Genomic DNA, 23529 nt, shown 5'->3' with positions numbered 1-23529 from the left:
CGTTTTACTGGGCATGCCCCATTGACTATTCTGGTTGATTATAGCGGCGCATTGGAATATTCCTTTCCATGTATACCATTGCTTTCGGAAAAGTCATTCGGAAAGAGAAAAACTCCTCATGTAAACGTGGTTATTGTTTCATTTGTCCAAAGATCAATCCACTCATCCATCTTTGATCCATCTACTACAGTTTATCGTTCTCAGGGTCACAGAAGCTGGAGCCTATACCATCAGGCTACACCCTGGACTGGTCGGCAGGCAATCACAGCAACAACATATGGCAGCACCACGAGCCACCATTGGTCCAAAGAGGCGGTTTAAAAAAAAAAATTATTGTACTCTTTGATATTCTGTTGACTATTTTGAACAATATTGTATTATGATCTCTTCGATCAGTTACTCACGATTGCAGGTGATGTCATGACTTTCACTCAACTGAATGGTCTCCGATGTGGTACATGTGATTGGGTTTCGGGGGAGAACATGCATAGTTTTTCAGTTTCCTCTGTATGCATTACCAAACCCCCCGCAAATGTCGACTTTTACACAATTTCTACATGATGTGAAACCTTTGGTTGACTCTTTAACTGTGACACAACGGAAGACATAAATGGATAAATACTATGCTTTTGCAATGCCTGTTGATGGTTTATGTTTGCATCGAGAGCATCAACACTGACGTACATATTTGATGTTTCTAACACGCACTGATGTGTTTTTCACTGTGTGTACCGCTTTGGTGTAAGAGGAACATTCTTTCAGGAGATAATAAAAGTTAGCGTTGTGTTTATGATTTGATTTCAAGCTGAGTTGGTTCTTTTCATGTTTTGATTTTTTTTTTGCTCCACGCATGGCCTTTGGCTTCATATCACTATTATTGTGCCTTGTTTAACTGCTGTCAATGGTGAATCTTGTAAGGTGCAAATGGGGACGTAAAAAAAAAAAAATCATGTTATTGAACATTAAAAGATATATATTTAAAATGATAATATTGAATAGGCTACAGAGCTTTTCTAGTGCTGACATACATTATATGTGTGGTAATGCCAGGGGCAGCTTTTGTGGTATATTGTATATATAATTATGGACATTTTGGATGTTTTCTGTACAGTAGGATTTGCAAATATATATGCAGCCTTTTGGAAATAAATGTACAGTTGAAAGTTATCAGCATCATTGTGTGTTTGTCATTTACTTTTAAAGGGGACCTATTGTGATCATTTTCCTTTGCATTGAGTTGTGGACTCCTATAGAGCGGATACACACAATAACCAGCACAGGAAGCTTTCTAGATCGTCCAGAATCTGCACCTATTCCAGCTGTAGTGTATTTTATTGGTGGGTGGATGGATGCAAATAACGGTAATATCAATCCGACGTTGGTATCAATATGGATACCAAATGTAAAAAGATCAATACTTGGGCTTCAGTTGGTTTCCTGTCCATATTCATTCAAGATGCAACCTGGTATCTGTATCGATATCAGCGATACTGTTTCTGTATTTACTTGGTATCGGATCGATACCAAATCTAGCGTTATCGCACACTGTATTTCCTTGGATTTCCAAAATGGTCTGTTTTAATTTGCCGGCCCACTCTGCTGGAATTTGTCACACTCAGTTTGTACAGCTAACGGCTTGGACCCAGGCATGCCCATATATGGAAGTTGTTAGAAAAAAAGGTGTTTTCTAAAAAAACTCTCTGAAAGCTAGCATTCCTAGACATCTCAAATTTTGAGAATAAAGGGGAATAAATGAGAATAATAATAATATAATTAGTATAAAAAGAAAATTGACCAGAAGATTAAATAGTTGTGTGAATTGAACACAAGTAAATCTAAATATTAAGAGAAAAAACAAACCAAAAATCTACAAGAAAAGCTCTGATAAAACATTCCACTGTTCTCAAATATCTTACTTTTTATTTTTCTACACAAAATAAGATGAAAAATAAATAAACAAATCAATCAATCAGTAATAAATAAATAAATATAATAATAAAACTGCAAATAATAAAACTTAAGAAACCACATATAGTTGGTGGGTAGACAAATGATTTTTTTCAGATTAAAATGAACAAAGCATTATTAGAGCCCTGTAGACATGACAAAACACGACTATAGCCACATTTATACTCTTTTTATTTACAACATATTGCGCAACTGCAGGGTCTTGAGACACATGCTAACTCGCAAACTAGAGAGCTAGCCACCTAAACGGTAGCCTCCAAGTTATTTCCTTTCAACTTAAATAGCCAAAAACTTACCACTTCCACACGGATAGGGAGGATAACTATTAACAGTTATTTAACCTTTAACATGAACATTAATCAAACGTAATAATTTTTTCTGGGTACATGATACCATACAGCATCCATATCAAACCATATCAACTAACATTAAACTTTCATATCAAGGCGGGGGCCTCAAACTAGTGTCCTGCGGGCCACATCGGGCAGCGTGTTTGAGACCCCTGCACTAGAGTGAACGTAGTACTGTTGAGTTTGTTAGTTTACCTCCTGAAAAAATGCGAACAGTCTATGTACTGTACATACGTTGCCAAAGATACTGTAACGAGCCCCCCCCCCCTTTCCTATGTGGTTGCATATCTTTAAGCTGCAGACAACTGGGTGTTGAGATAAAGTTAAAAAACGGGTAACAATATTTTCCAAAGGCTGACTTATGACAAGGGTATCGTCATGCCGGTTATTTGTCAGCATGTTGACATTTCAAAATGTACAGTAACAATATTAAGCAGTACTACTTTAAATAAATAAAAATAATCATATAACCATAGCTCTTTCAATGTCCAATCCAATCCACTTGCTTATTCAGAGAACGCCCACATCCAGTCCCAAGTTTTCCCTGCGATATGGCCGTAAACTGTCTTACCGGGAAACCCGAGGATGCATGTTCACCCAAAGATGTCTGCTGTACACAACCTCCCTGAAGGCGAGCATCCAAGTTGCCCTGACAGCTTCTGCTCTAAGCAGCAGCTCATAGAAAGTCCTTTAGTGGACTGCGTGGGATGCACTCCTGGCTGCGTTAAACAATTGAGTGAAAGAAGATTTCACGGTTTAATGTTTAATGTGGGCTGAAATTATGACATATTTACACTTTTTTTGTTTTTTTTTACATTTTTCACCAGGGAAAAACAATCCAGACTAGAGAAGAAGGAGGACGTTCTATCACTTAGTGGACATGCCCTCACACAAATTACGAATACAATACATTGTTTTCCTATTGTTATGGTGCATTTATTGTTGTTGCTATAGACTACTGGTGAAAAGTTTTACAACAGTTATTTATTGAAATTCAAGTCCAATGAATCGTCCAATGAAACCAAAACTGAAAAATAATGTCCATTTCAGGATTATACAAAAAGGCCTGTTTCAGGGACTTTCATGGAATAAGTGTTTCCCCTTACGTGCAGTAATGAACTGTCTCATTTTATCTCTTTTTATATCTTTATAATGCATAGAAAAGAGATTTTATTTGTTTACTTCTCACATAAGGTTGGATGATGGTCACACGTTTTAAATTTTCTTATCCTCATGAGGGTCGCGGGCATGCTGGGGCCTATCCCAGCTGTCTTTGGGTGAGAGGCGGGGTACATCCCGGACAGCCAATCACAGGGCACATATAGACAAACAACCATTCACACTCACATTCATACCTATGGACAATTTGGAGTCGCTAATTAACCTAGCATGTTTTTGGAATGTGGGAGGAAACCGGAGTACCCGGAGAAAACCAGTGTAAAACTACAGAGATGCCCGAGGGGGGAATCAAACTCGGGTCTCCTAGCTGTGTGGCCTGCATGCTAACCACCTGTTCACCGTGCAGCCCATTATGAGAAACAAACAAAACCAATAGTTTATTACGTTTGATTAATGTTCATGTTAAAGGTTAAATAACTGTTAATAGTTATCCTCCCTATCCGTGTGGAAGTGGTAAGTTTTTGGCTATTTAAGTTGAAAGGAAATAACTTGAGGGCTACCGTTTAGGTCGCTAGCTCTCTAGTTTGCGAGTTGGCATGTGTCTCAAGAAAAATTAAGATATTTGAGAACAGTGGAATGTTTTATCAGAGCTTTTATTGTAGAAAATCGGAACCAAAGCACTGAAAAAGTTTGTATATTTTTCTGTTTTTACTAAATGCGTTGTTGTTTTGTTTTTTTTTTGAAAACCTGATGCGGCCCAGCTTTGCCCGGACCCTAGCTCCAGTGGCCCCCAGGTAAATTGAGTTTGAGACCCCTGCTTTAATATAATGGGAATAAAGTCAAAACATGGGAATAAAATCCTGATATTACAAGAAGAAAATTGACAAAGATTATTCAAAAAGAAAGCTTTGCTAAGTAGCGAGTATAGTGGAAATTTGTCCTCATGCATATAATTGGTGACTAAAACTATCAAGAGCTCCCAAGAGTACTTCACAAATACGAAAACAATGAACCGGAGACCAGCAAAGGAACCGCCTCAACTAAATAGGAGTGCTAATTATGCAATCACCCAGCTGCAATCGTAAGGACGTTAAAGGGAACTTGTTGGTTGCACAACAAATGCAAACAAATGCAGAATAAAAGCCCATTCATCCATCCATTTTCTATACCGCTTATCTTCATTAGGGTCCCAAGAGTATGCTGAAGCCTATCCCAGCTGACTTTGGGCGAGAGGCAGGGTACATCCTGGACTGGTGGCCAGCCAATGTGCAGAATAAAAGCGAAACAGGAAATGAAGCTGACAATTATGCACTGAATGAACTGTTTGGTCAGCAAGCTTCTGAAAATAATAATGCCAGCAGACATGAAGTGCTAATTCTGTAAATGCTGAAAAATTAATGCAGGCACACATATGCAGCAATAATGTATAGTGTATTAATAACTACTCATTATAACACAATATCAGTGAATGTTAATGTTCTGTTCATGTTCAGTATATCACTTTCTTGGCTTTGTGGTGCGTTCATGACTGTGCTGTTCAGAATATTCGCTGGGTGACTTCATTTTTTAAAATCGTGTTATAAAGTTGCCAGCAGTACAACCAAAACTTACGTTAACCTGGCGTCAACAAATTAAATATATTTTAAAATTAAACACGTCAATCTCACAAGTTATTACACTTTGGTCCCGCCCTGATGACGTCACTGGTAGCTTTTCCGCCACCTGTGACTGACTGACTTCTCTACAGTGCTGCACAATCCACCCTTTAAACAGCAAAGAAAGTCGCGCCAAGAGTGAGAAGTACGGCCTCTTCGTGTCTGCCGGGCACTTTACCACGTACCCCGAAGTATGACCAGAATCCTGCATGTCATAGTAAGTTGTTTTTTTTTTTTTTGCAGTTTGTTGTAGGTATAATTTTACATCTCAGATTTATGTGTTATATATAGGCCATTAGTACACTTCGCGCGGTGTAGCTGCTAGCAAAACTAGTAGGTAAAGGTAAATTAATTTTGTGAAGTTTTTTGTATCATTTATGGCAGATGAGGCGATGTGTTTATTTCCCGATGTATTTAACATACAGTTGGTTAGTAGTTTGACATGTTAGCCGCGGGGGATTCCGTCGAGTTTGCGTCTCCCTTTGGCAAAAGTCTCCTGGACATGCCAAATTCCTCACTGTCGTCAGAAAGTAAACTCGGTACTTTAAGTTCCCCTAAAGCACCCGACTATGGAAGTTGAATAGCTTTTGGTGCTGCTAAATAAGACTGTGTGTATTCTTTTTGGTAACTTTGTTGATTTTCTTTGCTCAATTGAGAGATTCCATTTAGCACGTGAGTTGCGGCAGCAGTCACTTGATGAACGAGTCGTTCAAATTATTTTTATTATTATTTTTTTTACTGAATGGAACACAGGTACTTGTATTTGTCGACTCGTTCACTTACTCTGCAACCGCTAGCTAAAAAGCAGATTCGGTAACATGTCAGGGTGTGATTGAATGAATCGAGTTTCCCATCACAATTTTCTAGAACTTGCTTTCACTTTTAAGTGCACCTGTTAAGTGAGCAAAGTGCCGTGTGCATAGGAGGCCGGAAGGAGGCGGACCGACACATCATTACTCTTTTTGATATTTTGATTTTTTTTTTAATGATGGTGTGACTGCAGCTGTAACGCTGTTATTTTGAAATGTATACCTTTATTTTGAATTATAGCAAACGGAAACTTCATCACTTCCTTAAGTTAAGGACAGTTACGGTTTTCAGGGACACATTGAAAAACTACAACCGTCAACTAAAAAGTTACTTATCTAAAGTAAAACAAAAACAATTTGATAATGAGCTAAATAAATTACCCACCAACACCGACTGATACACAAACGCCCTGATTTGAATATACATTACCTATTTATATATAAAGACCGGCACCAATTAACCCATTAAATGCCTGTGATCTATCTGTGGTGGTGGTGGTTTGCATTATTGGCCATGTCACATGGCAAAAAGTGAGTAAAAAAAAGCATACACTTGTCTGCTGTTGATTTTTAAAATGTTGAGGCTGGATTGGAACAAAGGTGACTGTGGAGGTTGTGGTTCCATAGCCACACACACACACAATGCTGCGAGGTAAACAAGTGGACGAAACAACACAATGTCCATGTCAGTCAAAATGTTGGCAAGTGTTTGTTCCTCATCATATCAAACATATCATCCCTTGAACATGTATTCTCTTTTTCCCCAAAGGTCCCTTTAGTTTTGACTGGCTTGCTCGCATCCGTTGCCACATTTCCCCAAGCTGGCTCTGACTTGAGGTACGCCAGGACACGGCGGGGAGTTGTCTGCGGAGACGAGGAGTACTTGAACAACAACATCTGTTGCTTAAAGTGCTCAGCTGGTGAGGCAAATGGAGACCACTGACATTCTAGGTGTTTCGCAGTTTGGCACCTCCAATGGGGCTGTGATTGCTTACTGTTATGGGTGTCGCTAGACAAGGCCATGAATGAGAATGAGATGAGATTTTAACATTAATTATGAGAAAAGTATTAATTAATTAAAGAAAATGACTGGACAAACATTTATTTATAGAGGACTAGGGTTGGGCGATATGGACCTTAGCATATAGTGTATCACAATATTTATGGGGATGTGTCACAATATGACGATATAAAATTTAAATTCAGTAAATCCTACCTGTTTGGGAGGTGAAAGACAAGGAAAACACGCATGTGTTACAGGTGGCACCAGACCTAGAGGAATCTGAACCGGTATCAAAGGTTACACAGGCTAAGTAGCACCGTGTAGCCAATAAAAATGACTAAAAATAGAGTGAGCGGGAGAAGTTCAAACTGCAATGGAATGAGGAACAATTCCTATACGGAGGATGGCGAAATCATCCTGTTCATTTGGTAACAGTAATGCTTTCATTTTATTTGAACATGCATCATGTTGCAGTGGAATGAATCACAGTTCTACGTGCCCAAAAGGAGTAGGAAGAAGCAAAGCTTATTAAATCCTACAACTCCATCTGGTACTTCTACAATCTGTAGCTGTGACATTTGTTCACTTCCTGCCTTCCTGGTTTGATTTTTATTTTTTATTTTTACACATACATATGTATAAGGGGATTTAACAATATAGTGACATAAGGGTAACAATGATTATGATTTTTTTATTGCGAGTACTTTTCTGAATGGGAAATCTTGTCATGTTTTGTTCTGATCGAGATCTGATGTCTCGGGACATTCATACTTACGGTTTTGTTTCAACATTCATTAAATGGTGATTTCTTGCAGGTACCTACGTAAAGTCAGACTGTACCAAGTCGCATGAAAATGGGTCATGTGAGGTGTGTGCCGATAAGACGTATACGGAGCATGCCAATGGCCTCAACCAATGTTTAAAATGCACAGCGTGTCGCTCAGGTAATTCTGCTTGATGGAATTCACTAAATATCATTTGAAAAAGTCTGTTTTTGCAATATTTTTATTTTTCTAACAGATCAGGAAATTGTGACACATTGTAATCGCACTCAGGACACTAAATGTCAGTGCACAAAAGGAGGATTCTGTGATCCCAAAGAAGCATGTGAGGTGTGCAAGATGTGTTCAAGGTGACAGTAGCTACGAGATTCCCAACTGATTCATGAGATAAGAGAATAGTCATTCATTGACTTTGTGCATCCACTTTTATCTTTGGCTGGACCTCATCTAGCTGTGGAAAGGACGAAATGGTTGTAAGGAACTGCACTGCAACCACCAACACGGAGTGCAAAAAGATCGAACTGCAGGCCGGCTCAGGTATTGTGGAAAATAACAAAAAATAGAACTTTTTTCCCAAAATGTTGTACAAATCTTCCTATTCCTGCCATCAGTTTTGTTCACCTAGTGGATTGATAGTTACAACTGAGTAATTGGAAAGCCTATAAAAATACCTATTTTGATTCTCTGTCCCCATTCAAACTCTCTTGCTAGCTTGACTTTGACCTTCTCCACCTTTTTGGATGAACATTTTCAATAAGAGTGACTGTTGTAATTAATAGATTAGATTCGGCTCCATAATCCTCCCCCCTCTATTTTCAGTATGCCTCACACACTCATTAGACACAATGGAGGTACTCGCCACTATTGAATGAAAATGTAAGATGATACATGAGCGTTATATAGAAGTATCACTTTTGCTAAAATAATTTTCATTTAGCGCCTTAAATGTCTAAAAATTATCTATTTAGAAAGATATGAATGTTAATGTAATAACATTTATTTAAAACTAGGGCTGTCAATTGATTAAAATGTAATTGTGATTAATCCCATTTTGTCCGTAGTTAACCCATAATTAGTCGCATTTAATCACAGACAAAAAACGTTTTTTATCAAATAAGTAGGGATGTCAGAGAATATCAGTTTTGGAAATATGGGCCAATATTTTTATTAAAAAATAATATACAGTTAGAAACCCCCCAGTTTGTTAATGTTGAATGCGAGCATAGATTTGTCCTACATTGTTTGGTGGTATTTGAACGCACCTTTTTGGTCTCGCACCTTCTGCATGAATAATCTGACATTTCTGTAGAATTTTGATTTGTCTGTAGAATTTGTCGTGTTGCATGCAAGTTTTACTAATTTGCACTTCTCATTATTCTCCAATAACTTGTCTTGTGTCTCATCTATTTTGGAGCCAAGAGCAGATTTTCCCTTGACAGATATCTAGAAGGTTTGCATAGATTGCATATGTAATAGGTCAAAAATAAATCTTTCCTAATGTTTCACAAAACTGACAAAATACTTTGTTTGGTATGTATAAAAATCATTGTCAAATATTGTAATACGGTGCTAATGTTTTTCTTTTTTTTTCCCTCCTCACAACCAGCAAATTCCGTCTATATCATCCCGGCTGTAATTATTCCCATTTTGTTGGTGGTGATTTGGCCAATTCTTTGGAGTATGAAGAAATGCAGAGCAACAGGTAAGTTGGAAGCTTATCAAGTTTGTCACTCAAATGTGCCTAATTAATATTGTTTCTTATTGATGAAATCTATTTGTTGCTCTTTTTATTGATTTATTTTTGTAAGAAAATATTATTTAGCGGGTACATTCTTCTGTCCTCAGGTTGCCTTGGAAACGGGGTGAAAACTGAAGTGAGTCTCAGATTTTGCTTTATTTTGGGAATAATTACCATTTAATTATGAGATTAACACATAACATATGGAGGACCAAAACTGCCAAAATAATAAATAAATAAAAGTGAAAATAAAAACAAAAATGAAAAAAATATACATAAACAAATAAATAAAAGCAAAAATAAAAAACAAGATTCGAACAGTTCAACCCAAGACACACTTAGGACCGCCCCCTCATTTGAATAGTTTTTCCTTCTGCATTTCAAGCTGACATTGTCTGCAGCATGAAATAAATACCTATGAGAGCAGAGTGCTTTTATTTATTTATTGATATGTAATTCTATTTATATATTTATTTTTGTATTTATTTTTAATTTTTGAATCTTGTTTTTTATTTTGGTATTTATTTTTAATTTATTTATTTATGTATATATTTTTTTGTTTTTATTTCCATTTATATTTATTTTTTTGTATTTAATTTTTTGGTTATTTTTTTTTTCATTTTTGTTTTTATTTTCACTGTTATTTATTTATTTATTTATTATTTTGGCAGTTTTGGTCCTCCATAATAACAGTACATTGCTACTAAATTATACTAGCAAAATAAAGTAAGGGATTTTAAGTGTGTTTTTAAATTGTCCCTCATAAATGACAGCGTGTGCGGGAGACGAGGACGGAACAAACCCAAAGCGTGCAATGCCCCAGTCTGATCCTCTCTCAGTCACTGGTGAGAATTCAAAACCCAGCCGCTATGGAGGATGAGTGTCAAGGATTGTGTGAAAGCATCAACAGCTCTGCCAGTAACTCCCAGCAAAATGTAACCGTGCCGCCTACAGTGAGGGTGAGCGCGACTTGATTACATTTTTCTTTTAATATTTTGACTATATTCTTGTAAAATTAACACAATTTTTGCAGTTTTTCTTTTTTTAGTTTTTTAATGAGTCACTTTGGACACCCCTGCTTTAATGCATGCACCGTTAGAGCTGTGTACTTTTTTCACTTGAACTTTATTGTAAAATTCAGCAGCGGGTATAATCATACACCGGCCCTGACTCACTGTTATGTTAAGCCGCTCCCCGTGCAACCTGTTAAAGGTTCCTACCGTTCTCTCTTTAAATGCAGGCGTGTTTCTTACCTCTGGCACTTGAACCTGTCTTTGACGTCACGGTGATTGCAGATAAGAGACATATTTTATGGCAATAATTTCCTTTTGAAAACAAGGTTACACTGTGCTTATAATAACAATCTCTTCAAAGTTTATCATATAACCCAGAGACATCACTGTAGAGATGTGGTTCAGTAGTAAGAGTTATACCATGGGGTGCATTTATCTTATTTGTTTTTTTGACCGTTACTATGCAGTAAAAGTTTCCGTTTCAACCTGCTTGCTTGCCTCAACTAAAGCTTTTTAATGACTGAAGCAGTATTAAATATGGAATCTCTTGTAATTCAGTGTCTTATGTCGCCATTTAGGAAGCGGAGCCATTTCCAAAAATGATCCCTAAAAATGGTATGTCTTTACATTTATTTCATTTTTATCTATTTGTATGTTACTTGGTCATTGTTTGCACAGTTTTTTTTACTCGTTGACACGCAACACATTTTTATAGTATGACAGTTTTACATCCATCCATCTATTTTCTATACCAGTAATGACATAAAATAAATATGACTGTACTCCTATCACAAAATTCATCATAGTCATAATGTTTCGCCAGCGAATACAAACTCTGCTCAAGATACCTATAAATGCAACTGTCTATCTTTGCTTGCAGGTGTTGAGTCTCTCCGAATGTGTTTCCAGTATTTCGAGGAGGAAGTAGACAGCGATTGCCACAGGAAGTTCTTCCGACAGCTTGGCATGAACGACAACGTGATCAAAAGCAAAGACCAACTCCTTTATAATGACAGGATGCACGAGTTGCTGAACATTTGGTTGCAGAAAGAGGGCAAAGAAGCGAGCTTAAATGACCTACTGAATGCATTACTGGAATGTCAGCAAAGGCGTTCGGCTGAGATGATCAAGAAGAACGCCTTGGAGGATGGTCATTACATTTTAGAGGAGTCATCACAGCCCTAATTGGAGAAACTTTTTAGGTGCTTCGATGCCACTCGTTGTGTCTGACAACAAAATCCTGATGACTTATTTTTGATATTTATTCTGTACAGCAGTGGTCGCCAGCAACCAGGTTACTGGTCTGTGGGCAGAGCCAAACTGAGTAGCAAAACATAAGCAGACGCTTTATGATTTTGTATTTATTTATTAACTACATCTAATGAAATGTAATTGTACAGGTTGTCCTAAAGTTCCAAAAGAGTTCCATTCATGGAACTTGTACGTAAATAAACTTCTGGAGGGCATATAGACCACCGTAATAAGATTGAATACAATAGACCCAGGTTCAATTCCACCCTCGGCCATCTCTGTGTGGAGTTTGCATGTTCTCCCCGTGCATGCGTGGGTTTTCTTCAGGTACTCCGGTTTCCTCCCACATTCCAAAAACATGCTAGGTTAATTAGCCACTCCAAATTGTCCATAGGTATGAATGTGAGTGTGAATGGTTGTTTGTTTATATGTGCCCTGTGATTGGCTGGCAACCAGTCCAGGGTGTACCCCACCTCAACAGTGTATTGAATCCATGACCCCTTCAGCATTCTTTGCACCTGTCACGCACACATACACGTCATACAAGCCATGTACGTTACCTGAAAAAGTTGGAAACCACTACTGTACAGTATCGCTGCGGAACTGCAGCATGTCGCCATTTTGATATGTGCCATCGCACCGAGCAGCAGAACAAAGAAAAATGCACTTAAGAGCTGCGACTTGAGTTTTTGCTGTTGAAAGCATTTCAGTTAGTTCAGCCTTATGTGAAATGAGTATTATGTTGAATGTTTTATTGAGGACTGTGATTGCCTTTTTAGACATTGCTGACATGTATTACTATTTATTATGAGATGACCAAAGGAATATTTGAATCGTCTCGAGTGAATTGTGTATATTTTTTTTGGGTCAGTGTTTCAATGTTCAATGTTACACTGTCTCTCAATATTTATGCATTCCTATTTACTCTCATCACAGTGGAATCCTTATCACTTATTGCTAATATTTATTCAGCACTACTGTAGATTGGGGAAGTCTGCTGATGTTTACTGAATGTTCGTTTGTGTGCCAAAGCACAATAAAATGTCTTTATTTTACATAGAATGTTTTCTTTATTTTTGGAGTCAGTGCAAGGGTGTGTCTGTCATTTTTATTGACAGATACTGTATAAGGCAGTGTGCCCAAATGGACTGACAAAGAGCGATCACGTTATAGTTGCTATGCTCCCAAGTGTTGAAGCTTGTTTCGTTGCTAAACTGGTCCTGAGGTATTTCTTGCAGGGCTAACACATTCACCAAACTAATGTAATGTTGTCCACGTATGGAGTTGTTGACACATATTTTTCCTCCACATTCATAAATAAACATGTCCATCATAACCCATTCGTACGTAGTTTTTTTTAAACGTGTGATATGTAGCATGTGCAAAAGTCAGACAAACACATTCCCACATCTTCAGTGTATTGTGACAATTTACCCAATAAATGAATGGGAATTAGGGTGGCACGGTGGTCGAGTGGTTAGCGTGCAGACCACACAGCTAGGAGACAAGGGTTCAATTCCACCCTCGGCCATCTCTGGCATGTTCTCCCCGTGCATGCGTGGGTTTTCTCCGGGTACTCCGGTTTCCTCCCACATTCCAAAAACATGCTCCAAAAACACACTCCAAAACACACTCCAAATTGTCCATAGGTATGAATGTGAGTGTGAATGGTTGTTTGGTGACGGTCAGGCTGACAGATGAAGGTTAGACAAGAATCTCCAAGGACTATGATGTTTGCAGATGACGTTGGGATTTGGAGTGAGAGTAGGGAACATGTGGAGGAGATGCTAGAAGAGTGGAGGTTTGGCCTGGAAAGGAGGGGAATGAAGCAAGACGGAGTACATTGTGTGTGAATGAGAGGGACCCATGTGGAAGAGTGAGGTTACAGGGAGAAGAGATACAGAAGGTGGAGAATTATAAGTACTGGGGTCATCAGTCCAGAACAATTGAGATTGTGAAAAGGAGGTGAAGAAACATGTTCAGGCAGGATGGAACGGCTAAAATGAAAGGAAATGTATCCAAAACTGTGATGAGACCAGCCATGTTGTTTGGCCTACAAATTAATTACACTACATGGTCCAAGTGACAATGACGATGACACTATTTGTTTTGCTGCCAAGTGGCACAAATTGAATTTACATTGTGGCAGTGTCAAAGAGGGGAATAGGAAGTACGAAAACAACAAACTTCTCCGATGTTGGATCCATATTTGCAATAAAGGTGTTATAATAAATAATAGATTCAGCTCCATAACTCTCCCTTTTTCACTTAGCACACACTTGCTGTAGCTCGAGTGTGTTCAAACTTTTTCCACCGAGGCCACATACTAAAACAATGAAAGAATGCAAAGGCCAATCCAGGACAGGCTGGAGTGCAATGGTGGCATTTGAAGGTCTGATCAGGGTTTAGGTACCCTGGAGCAAAAAAACTAACAAAAGAACAGCTACATTGTTTTTTTTTTAAAAAAAGCCCATATTTTTTTATATTTATGTCTTTATGTTTCACTGATAATGTCTTTTGCATCAAGCGTTGAAATTTTTGCTCTTAGCGTAACGGTCCTTGAAGGCACCATAGTTATTGCTAAATACAAGGATGAAGAGTCTTGAACCAGTCATGATGTGCTATATATATCACTATATTGACACTTACTATGGTACCCATTATGGCATTGGATGCTCATATCACCTAAAATTAAAATTAAAATTAAAATTAAAATTAAAATTAAAATTAAAATTAAAATTAAAATTAAAATTAAAATTAAAATTAAAATTAAAATTAAAATTAAAATTAAAATTAAAATTAAAGCAGGAAGTGAACAAATGTAACAGTTACTGATTGTAAAAGTACCAGATGGAGGGGTAGGATTTAATAAGCTTTGCTTCTTCCTACTCCTTTTGGACATGTGGAACTGGGAACTGATTATGGGATGCATTCAATTGTAATCTGATGCATGTTCAAATGAAATAAAACCATTACCGTTACCATAGTTACTGTGAGATACAGAGCGAAACTTCTTTATAACTTTATAACTCCATCAGTGTGCATCACCATTCATTAGTGCTGAGTACCTACAGATTTTGTACTTTAAAATGTGTTTAACACTTATTTAATGCAAACATGCAAACTCCAACAGAGATGTTCCGACGGAGATTCAAACTCTCTGTCTACTGACTGTGAGGCAGACATGCTTACCACTTGGCTGCATAGCCGCCAAGTGATTTGAAATGTTCAAGTTGCTAAACCGGTCCTGAGGTATTTCTCGCAGGGCTAACACATTCACAAAACTCTAATGGAATGTCATCCGCTTATGAAATTGTTTTTTTCCATTGTACTTTTTTTTTTTGCTATGGTGACGGACAGGCTGACAGATGAAGGTTAGACAAGAATCTCCAAGGACTATGTTTGCAGATGACGTTGTGATTTGGAGTGAGAGTAGGGAACATGTGGAGGAGATGCTAGAAGAGTGGAGGTTTGGCCTGGAAAGGAGGGGAATGAAGATCAGCCGCAGCTAGACGGAGTATATGTGTGTGAATGAGAGGGACCCAAGTGGAAGAGTGAGGTTACAGGGAGAAGAGATACAGAAGGTGGAGAATTACAAGAGAATAAAAAAAAATTCACACCTCGGCTAAGAGGAGGTGTTGTGACTGTTTCCTGTGAATAAAGCAAAGAATGTTGAAGGACACTTTGAAATCAATAGTTGGTGCACAAACATTTTTGCAATCAAACACATATATAAATGGCTGCACAGTGGTTGTGTGGTTAGCAAGCAGACCTCACAGCTAGGAGACCCAAGTTCAATTCCACCCTCGGCCATCATTGTGTGGAGTTTGCATGTTCTCCCCGTGCATGTGTGGGTTTTCTCCGGGTACTCCGGTTTCCTCCCACATTCCAAAAACATGCTAGGTTAATTGGCCACTCCAAATTGTCCAAAGGATCGAGGACAACCAGCGGCTAAAATGTGTTTGAACTCACCCTGAGAGGTATGTTGAGGAGCTCGGTCATCCGGTAGAAACCTCAGAGAAGAGCCGCTGCTTCTTCACAGTGAAAGGAGCCAGTTGAGGTGGCCTGGGCATCAAGCCCGGATGCCTTTGGGACCAGTCCTTGGTGATGTATTCCAGGCATGCCCAGTCAGCAGGAGGCTCTGGGGGAGACCTTAGACACATTGGAGGGATTGTGACTCACAGCTGGCCTCCTGGTAAAACAGGAAGAGGTGTTGAGGACCAGGAAGTCTGGACCTTCCGACTGAAACTGCTGCTCCCGTGACCCAGACCTGGAAAAGTGGAAGAAAATGGAAATTTACACTATCATTGATGAAATTTGGATTTCAAGTGTGGACACAACTGGCTTGAGTTTGAGTGTTTTGATTTAATTACATTTCAGAAGTATGTCAATTTCATTACATTTTAGGATGATGTCTTGGAGTGGTAATAATTCCAAATAAATGAAAACAGTTTGGCAAACAGGTGATTTTCCACAAGTAATGTGTGGAGAAGTTACACAAACTGCCTCAAGATGGCGTCACAGAAGTTTGAACGAACTTCAGTTTTTCTTTAAAGTCACTTTTCCTTTAAATACTAACTTCTGTTCTGTACAATATAACGGACTAACTAATTAGATATTTCTTTCAAAAGTACCTATACAAAACATTAGACTGCCATTAATTTCCTTATGAATGCAATACTTGTTTAGTTTGCTAATATGTAGCATACCTACTGGACCCTATTTTGTATTCCATGTGTACAAATGTCCTTGAAATGTGATGTATATTGTTTATACAGGGGGCTACAGGCGCTTAGCTCAGAAATAAGAGCTAGTCCAACAGAGAAGAAGAGTTACAGAGTTGTAGTGTAACTGTTCGAACACAATGTAACGATATATATATGACCCGAAGGAACGTTATATGTCGTGTATATGTTGCTATGATAAGATGTGTTCCGGGGTTGGGGGTGAAAAATGGAACGAACAGGAAGTGACGTATGAACAACACATAAAAAACACGGATATTTGTAAAAAATCAACATGGAAGAAATGAAATGTCACCATGCGAGTATCCTTCCGATACTGCTACTACTACTATCTTCGGAATCGATACTTTCTGTGCTGTTTGTGTGGACACCAGTACCTTAATTAACAGACTTGTTAATTTCGCTGACGGTACAGACTTTTTAAAGTCACCTTTGAGGGAGTTTTGTGACTATTTATATTTTTGTCACCTAACTCCGCCATAACACGTCCTATATCTCCTGACCACCAGGTAGTGACGTTGCTGATAAGGAAAAATACATATCCCACAAGTCTTTGCTTTACAAATACGGAAATGGTTACGATGGTTTAACGCAGAAAAGGTAGCGTTTGTCCCCAACGGCGTATTATCTGTATTAATATTAGCGTTTATAACAATGTACATATTTGTATTTTATATAAACTCGACGGCGGCAACACTACGTCACGGGAATTATAAAATAGTTTAATTCGGCATATGTGAAACAGTCTAACTAAGTTGTGTCATTGTGGGACGCTAGCAAATGTCAACTTGCACTTCCGTGTTCAGGTCACTGCCATCGATTCAGCAGGTTGGCGCTTCATCCACAAACGATCCGTCCTTTTCTGATTGTCTCCCACTCCGCTACTCGAATGCTACACATCACGTAAACGTATTACCCATGGGTGTAAACCAACGCATTAGCAAGGTAAGTCATGAGTGCTGGCAATGATTCATATACTGTATAAGTTGAGTCGTGGACAGTTGTAGTGTAGTTTGCTCTCGGTTCAAAGTGGACAAGGTAAGACTCGTTCAAAGTTACATCTTCGTCAAATAGCACAGTTTGGGTGATGACGTAATAGGCTTTTTAAATTGTTGTTGTTTTACAATAATTCATTTGGGATACCTTATATTATTAGAAGAGATAATAAAGTTTGAACCCACGCCCATTTCTGCCCAAAGGAAAATTTATACAACGTAATATATATGTCTCATTGGCTTGAGATTTGAGATTTTATGTTCAATGTACATGTAGCCATGAATGGCTTATTTATTTTGCTATATGTTGCAGGTTTTCTATGGAAATTTTAAGACAAATAGTCGAATGTGACATAGGGTGTATGTCACAGCAACACTATATTTGTCACTTGTTTTTATATGTATAATTATACACGTATCATTCATTCAAGACATTTAGTAAGAACAGTTGAATTGTAAGATTTGATACATAAAGTATTCAAATTGTTAAAGGGGTTTTAAAAGTTGTGAGTAGAGTTTTAAAATAGAAAAAGAAGAAATGGGAGTGAAACAAACAAATTGGAGTGGAAGCGCCAATTTAACTGAAAACACAGGATATCCTGTCGCATCTGTTTATTGTTCACAATAATGAAATGACGACAGTCTTCTCTTTTTTTTCTGTACGGTCCACCGCCTTTCTCTTTTGTGTGGTCCATGTTTTTGTCACACCCTGTATCTCTGCAAATCTTAACGTCCTAAAATGGTGCTTGGTGCCCACAATGCACTGCACAATGATGTGTAAGGATGGCAAGATTTCATCTTGTGCGTGTGATCGAAGATGGCTGCATAAACAAACCGGACAGTAATTTGCGTGGGTGAATGCAAGCCAAGGAAACTCACTCACTCACTCACTCACTCACTCACTCACTCACTCACTCACGTTTTAATCTTGCGAGATCTAAAAAAAAGTACATGCAGTAATACTAACAACTTGCATTATTCCTGGTTCGTCTCTGTGTGCAGGTCTCTTCAGGATGAGGTCCACGGCCTACTTCTACACGTGTCACCTATTGTGCATGGGCCTGGGTCTGGCCTGTGTGGTGTGTGTGTTCTGTTGGAACAGCCAGTGGCGTGGCGGTTTCGCCTGGGATGGCTCTGCACGCCAGTTCAACTGGCACCCGGTCCTGATGGTCACTGGCATGCTGGTGCTGTATGGAAATGGTGAGTTTTGATCATAGCTGCTTTCACTTCCACTTCTCACTTCTTTGCTTTGACATGTGATGATTCTGTTCACACATCACCGGCGTCAAAAGGCATATCTTTTTGTGGATGCATCATCACATAATTACATAGTAATGTATACAGCAGGGGTCTCAAACACGCGGCCCGCGGGCCAAATGTGGCCCGCAGGACACTAGTTTGAGGCCCCCGCCTTGATATGAAAGTTTAACGTTAGTGCGGCCCGCGCAAGTTTGATATGGATGCTGTATGGTATCATGTACCCAGAAAAAATTATTACGTTTGATTAATGTTCATGTTAAAGGTTAAATAACTGTTAATAGTTATCCTCCCTATCCGTGTGGAAGTGGTAAGTTTTTGGCTATTTAAGTTGAAAGGAAATAACTTGAAGGCTACCGTTTAGGTCGCTAGCTCTCTAGTTTGCGAGTTAGCATGTGTCTCAAGACCCTGCAGTTGCGCAATATGTTGTAAATAAAAAGAGTATAAATGTGACTATAGTCATGTTTTGTCATGTCTACAGGGCTCTAATAATGCTTTGTTCATTTTAATCTGAAAAAAATAATTTGTCTACCTACCAACTATATGTGCTTTCTTAAGTTTTTATTATTTGCCGTTTTATTATTATTATTATATTTGTTTATTACTGATTGATTCTTGATTTGTTTATTTATTTTTCATCTTATTTTGTATAGAAAAATAAAAATTAAGCTATTTGAGAACAGTGGAATGTTTTATCAGAGCTTTTCTTGTAGAAAATTGGAACCAAAGCGAAGTTTTTTACATTTTTTTGTTTTTAATAAATGCGGTTTTTTTTGTTTTGTTTTTTTGTGGAAAACCTGATGCGGCCCAGTCTCACCCAGACTGTAGCTCCAGTGGCCCCCAAGTAAATTGATTTTGAGACCCCTGGTATACAGGTTGTTGTTAACCTCTAAATCTTTACAAAAGGTACTTTTTAAAGGCCAGCATGTGTTTGACAAACTTTATTTCATTTTATTTTATTCTCTTCTTGCGACCTGATAGCTTTGCTCGTTAACAAATTGCTGATTATTGTTCTGTGTTTTTCTAATATTTCACAATCATAATAAGTAATTAAAGTATGTTTGATGCGTATAATCTGTATGGTCAGTATTCAAGGCTTTAATATAGGTATCAGATAGGAAGTAAAAAAGCTGTTTTAGGACACCTAATTCTTTTGTATGAGAACTGTATTCATTGGAGACTTACCTGTCGGCATAGTGTAGTTTCACTCGAAAAAAAAAACGGTTTTATATTTTACATTTCTTTCCTCACTGTACAAGAAATTACCTGAACTGTGGCTTATAAGAACTGTAATAATATTAAAAGAAATGTCATTTAATGAACTCATTAAATTGAGCCATGCTGAAACAGCAAGCCAAGGCCCCATAATACAATTGTTGACATTGTATAATAATAATTGTATGACATACTGTATATACTTGTGATGCCAATTGCATGTCTATAAGTGCTCTAGAGCCAATTCAACCCAGGAAACTGTAAAGGCAATCATGTCATCATCATGTACTATCCATGATATTCACCATTCTGTGTATTTCTTCTAACCCTGGCAGGCTACGATGACTGTTGATTGAAAATAGCGGTCTTACTTGCAGGAGCCGTGTTGTATCGCGTCCCCCTGACTTGGGGCCGTGATAAACGTCCTTGGAAACTGCTCCATGCTGCAGTGATGCTCCTTGCCATGCTACTTTCAGTTATCGGACTTTGTGCTGTCTTTGGCAATCACAATGCTTCAAACATCCCCAACCTCTACTCCCTGCACAGCTGGATTGGAATCATCACAGTCGTTCTCTTTGCCATGCAGGTACAACTTTATGCGTAGTGGAAATGGCTCAATGCAGTGGGAACTCAGTTGGTGTCATGAAGGTGTTCCAGAAGAGCCGACTCAAACTGACTCGTACTCCAACCAAATCTATTTTTCTCATAAGAAATAATGTCAATGGAAGTAATCTGTTGTAGACATCTGCAACATTTGCAGCCGTGAAAAGTAAAGACTTATTGGCGGTTACTGCGTTAGTTAGCAAAGTACCGCAGATTCAGAGGCTGAAGATGTTTTAGAAGATGTTTAAAAAAAAAAAATGTGATCGCTGCCCTTCAATAATAAGTGCATTTATTATTATGAGCCTACTCATTGACTCCAGATAATGTATTTGAATATATACAAATGTCTATATTATATTTACAATAGTGATTTTAGTAAGACATACAGTACTTGAATGCTTGTTGTGCACTTTAACGCAGCTTATCACAGATGAGATGTCTCACTTCTCTGGCCTGCAACGCTCTGACAATGACTGTGCTATGTATAAATTGATAAAAGTGACAATATTATTATTTTATTTTTATTATTTTTATTTAATTTTTATTATTTTATTTTTGTTTTTTTAAATTATGTTATTGTTTTTTATTTTTATTTTTATTTTTATTTTTATTTTTATTTTTATTTTTATTTTTATTTTTATTTTTATTTTTATTTTTATTTTTATTTTTATTTTTATTTTTATTTTTATTTTTATTTTATTATCAACAACAATATGCACATTTCCCCTTTTCTTTTAGTCAATAATTGTTCATCGTATTATGTGTCTTATATTATTTTGTGTCCATCCAGTGGGCTACAGGGATAACCGGCTTCCTCCTGCCCTGTTCTCCTGGTTCATTACGTAGACTCCTGAAACCCCAACATGTGTGGGTGGGAGGCAGTTTCGTATCACTGGGCATCGCCGCCTGTATCTCCGGCATCAACGAGAAACTCTTCTTTGTCCTGTGAGTACTGTTTTTTTCTTTATTGCCCCTCAGATTTTTTCAACAGATAATAATGATGATGATGATGATTGTAATGGTTATAAATTCCCACATTTTCAATAGGAAAGGAAATACTAATGGGTCTCAGCCATATTCTAATCTCCCATCTGAGGCCCTGTTGGGAAATTCATTAGGAGTTTTGATTGTAGCCTTTGGCATGGTTGTCCTCAAGATTTTGTCTAATCAAGAATGGCAGAGACCGGAAAATCAGCCTGCAGATGTGGCTTACGCGGTAAGAAATGGTTGGACATTCAAATACTATACGTGGTATTAGTATCATTTCCAATACCCTTATGCTGCATGTCCACAGGAAGTGCTTCAAGAAGAAAATCAATGAGTGACATAACAACCCACCATATTGGACAGTTTGGCAATCCAAACCCAGTGTTCCAGAAACTCCCTCAACGTCGTCAAGAATGGTGTTAATGCTATAGTCAGAGATCCTCCGTATGAAAGACGTGCTTTTGTTTTTAAGAACCGACTGCAGAAAAGCTGGTCAAAGATCCTCTATATGACTAAGTGTTCTGTTTTTAAGAACCTACTGGAAAAATGCTAGTCAAAGATCCTTGCACTATGTTAATACTAAAGATCCTCTTTATGACAAGAGCTTGGTTGTTTTTAAGGGCCGACAGTAAAAAAAAAATTGGTCAAAGTTCCTCAATGTGACAAGAATACTCTGCTGTTTTTAAAAAACATACTGCAACAAGGCTAGTCAAAGATCCTTTGTAAGAGCGTTCTGCTACCGACTGCAAAAATGCTATTCAAAGATCCTCTATGTGACTAAGTGTTACCGACTGCAAAAATGCTATTCAAAGATCCTCTATATGACTAAGTGTTCTGTTTTTAAGAACCTGCTGGAAAAATGCTAGTCAAAGATCCTTGCACTATGTTAATACTAAAGATCCTCTTTATGACAGGAGCTTGGTTGTTTTTAAGGGCCCACAGTAAAAAACACTGGTCAAAGATCCTCATTGTGACAAGAATACTCTGCTGTTTTTAAAGAACATACTGCAACAAGGCTAGTCAAAGATCCTTTGTGAGAGCGTTCTGCTACCAACTGCAAAAATGCTATTCAAAGATCCTCTAGTATATGACTAAGTGTTCTGTTTTTAAGAACCTACTGGAAAAATGCTAGTCAAAGATCCTTGCACTATGTTAATACTAAAGATCCACTTTATGACAGGAGCTTGGTTGTTTTTAAGGGCCGACAGTAAAAAAAAAAACACTGGTCAAAGTTCCTCAATGTGACAAGAATACTCTGCTGTCTTTAAAGAACATACTGCAACAAGGCTAGTCAAAGATCCTTTGTAAGAGCGTTCTGCTACCGACTGCAAAAATACTATTCAAAGATCCTCTATATGACTAAGTGTTCTGTTTTTAGGAACCTACTGGAAAAATTCTAGTCAAAGATCCTCTTTATGACAAGAGCTTGGTTGTTTTTAAGGGCCGACAGTAAAAAAAACACTGGTCAAAGATCCTATTCAAAGATCCTCAATATGACAAAAGCGCTCTTCCGTTTTTAGGGAACAACCGCTTATATTTGACCACAATTTATTTTGTTTGTGTGTCAGAAATTCCGACTTTTCCAAGCATCCTTTGCAGGAACATCATTTGGCTTTCACTGGATTTCCTGTGCGCCCAGAATTACACTTGTAAAGTGTCCTGCCTTACACAAGGTGGCAGCAGTGTCAGGTGGTGATTAGTTCAAACACAGCCACTGCCTGAGGTAGTTGGGGTCAAAGGTTATATTAGTCATTAAAGAAAGTTTAGTTGTACAGAAGAACAATAACAGGAGTTTTATTAAACCGGGGGTGTCCAAACATTTTTCATGAAGGGCCTCATACTGACAGACATACTTCAAGAAAGTTTGACTTTATTCTCATATTTAGACTTTTTTTTTTATCATATTATAACTTTTGATCCGGCATAATTTTTCCCAAAATTTTTTCATTTAGTTTTTCATAATATCAAGACATTTAAAAAACATTTTGTCTCTTCATATTTCAACTCTATACTCCTAAAATGCTGTTATTTTTCCTCAT

General features: G+C 37.9%; 3 protein-coding genes across 12 annotated transcripts in view; all 3 read left to right on the top strand.

Annotated features, from left to right (window-relative positions):
- unc5db (unc-5 netrin receptor Db) overlaps positions 1–1160 on the top strand; it is a 183983-nt gene extending 182823 nt beyond the window's left edge. For 3 of the 4 annotated variants that reach the window (XR_013627106.1, XR_013627105.1, XR_013627103.1), the window contains one exon: positions 191–1160. The gene's annotated coding sequence lies outside the window, so the exon portion shown is untranslated. The remainder of the gene's footprint in view (positions 1–190) is intronic. The other variant, XR_013627104.1, reaches the window with a different exon arrangement.
- Positions 1161–5147: 3987 nt separating this feature from the next.
- LOC131128696 (tumor necrosis factor receptor superfamily member 10B) lies at positions 5148–11953 on the top strand. Its single transcript, XM_058071789.2, has 10 exons — positions 5148–5309; positions 6671–6821; positions 7720–7848; positions 7925–8036; positions 8138–8223; positions 9293–9388; positions 9532–9560; positions 10198–10383; positions 11016–11052; positions 11318–11953. Exons 1-10 carry the CDS (start codon positions 5286–5288, stop codon positions 11620–11622), a joined length of 1155 nt encoding a protein of 384 aa, XP_057927772.2. The 5' UTR covers positions 5148–5285; the 3' UTR covers positions 11623–11953.
- Positions 11954–16713: 4760 nt separating this feature from the next.
- cyb561a3a (cytochrome b561 family, member A3a) lies at positions 16714–21891 on the top strand. Of its 7 annotated transcripts, none has more exons than XM_058071672.2 (8): positions 16717–17033; positions 17262–17378; positions 18211–18278; positions 18431–18628; positions 20278–20486; positions 21294–21448; positions 21551–21719; positions 21798–21891. In XM_058071672.2, exons 3-8 carry the CDS (start codon positions 18212–18214, stop codon positions 21822–21824), a joined length of 825 nt encoding a protein of 274 aa, XP_057927655.2. In that variant the 5' UTR covers positions 16717–17033; positions 17262–17378; position 18211; the 3' UTR covers positions 21825–21891. The 7 variants fall into 7 exon arrangements, with proteins under 7 accessions (XP_057927660.2, XP_057927659.2, XP_057927655.2 ...); XM_078789211.1 differs by having other exon boundaries at positions 17240–17378; XM_058071677.2 differs by lacking the exon at positions 18211–18278 and having other exon boundaries at positions 16714–17033.
- The last annotated feature ends 1638 nt before the right edge of the window (positions 21892–23529 follow it).

Source organism: Doryrhamphus excisus, linkage group LG3 (assembly GCF_037039965.1).
Source record: "Doryrhamphus excisus strain RoL-2023G ecotype Guam linkage group LG3, RoL_Dexc_Guam_v1.1, whole genome shotgun sequence".
Lineage (NCBI taxonomy): Eukaryota > Metazoa > Chordata > Actinopteri > Syngnathiformes > Syngnathidae > Doryrhamphus > Doryrhamphus excisus.
Note: the sequence above shows the minus strand (reverse complement) of the source record. Positions and strands in the feature narration are given on the sequence as shown.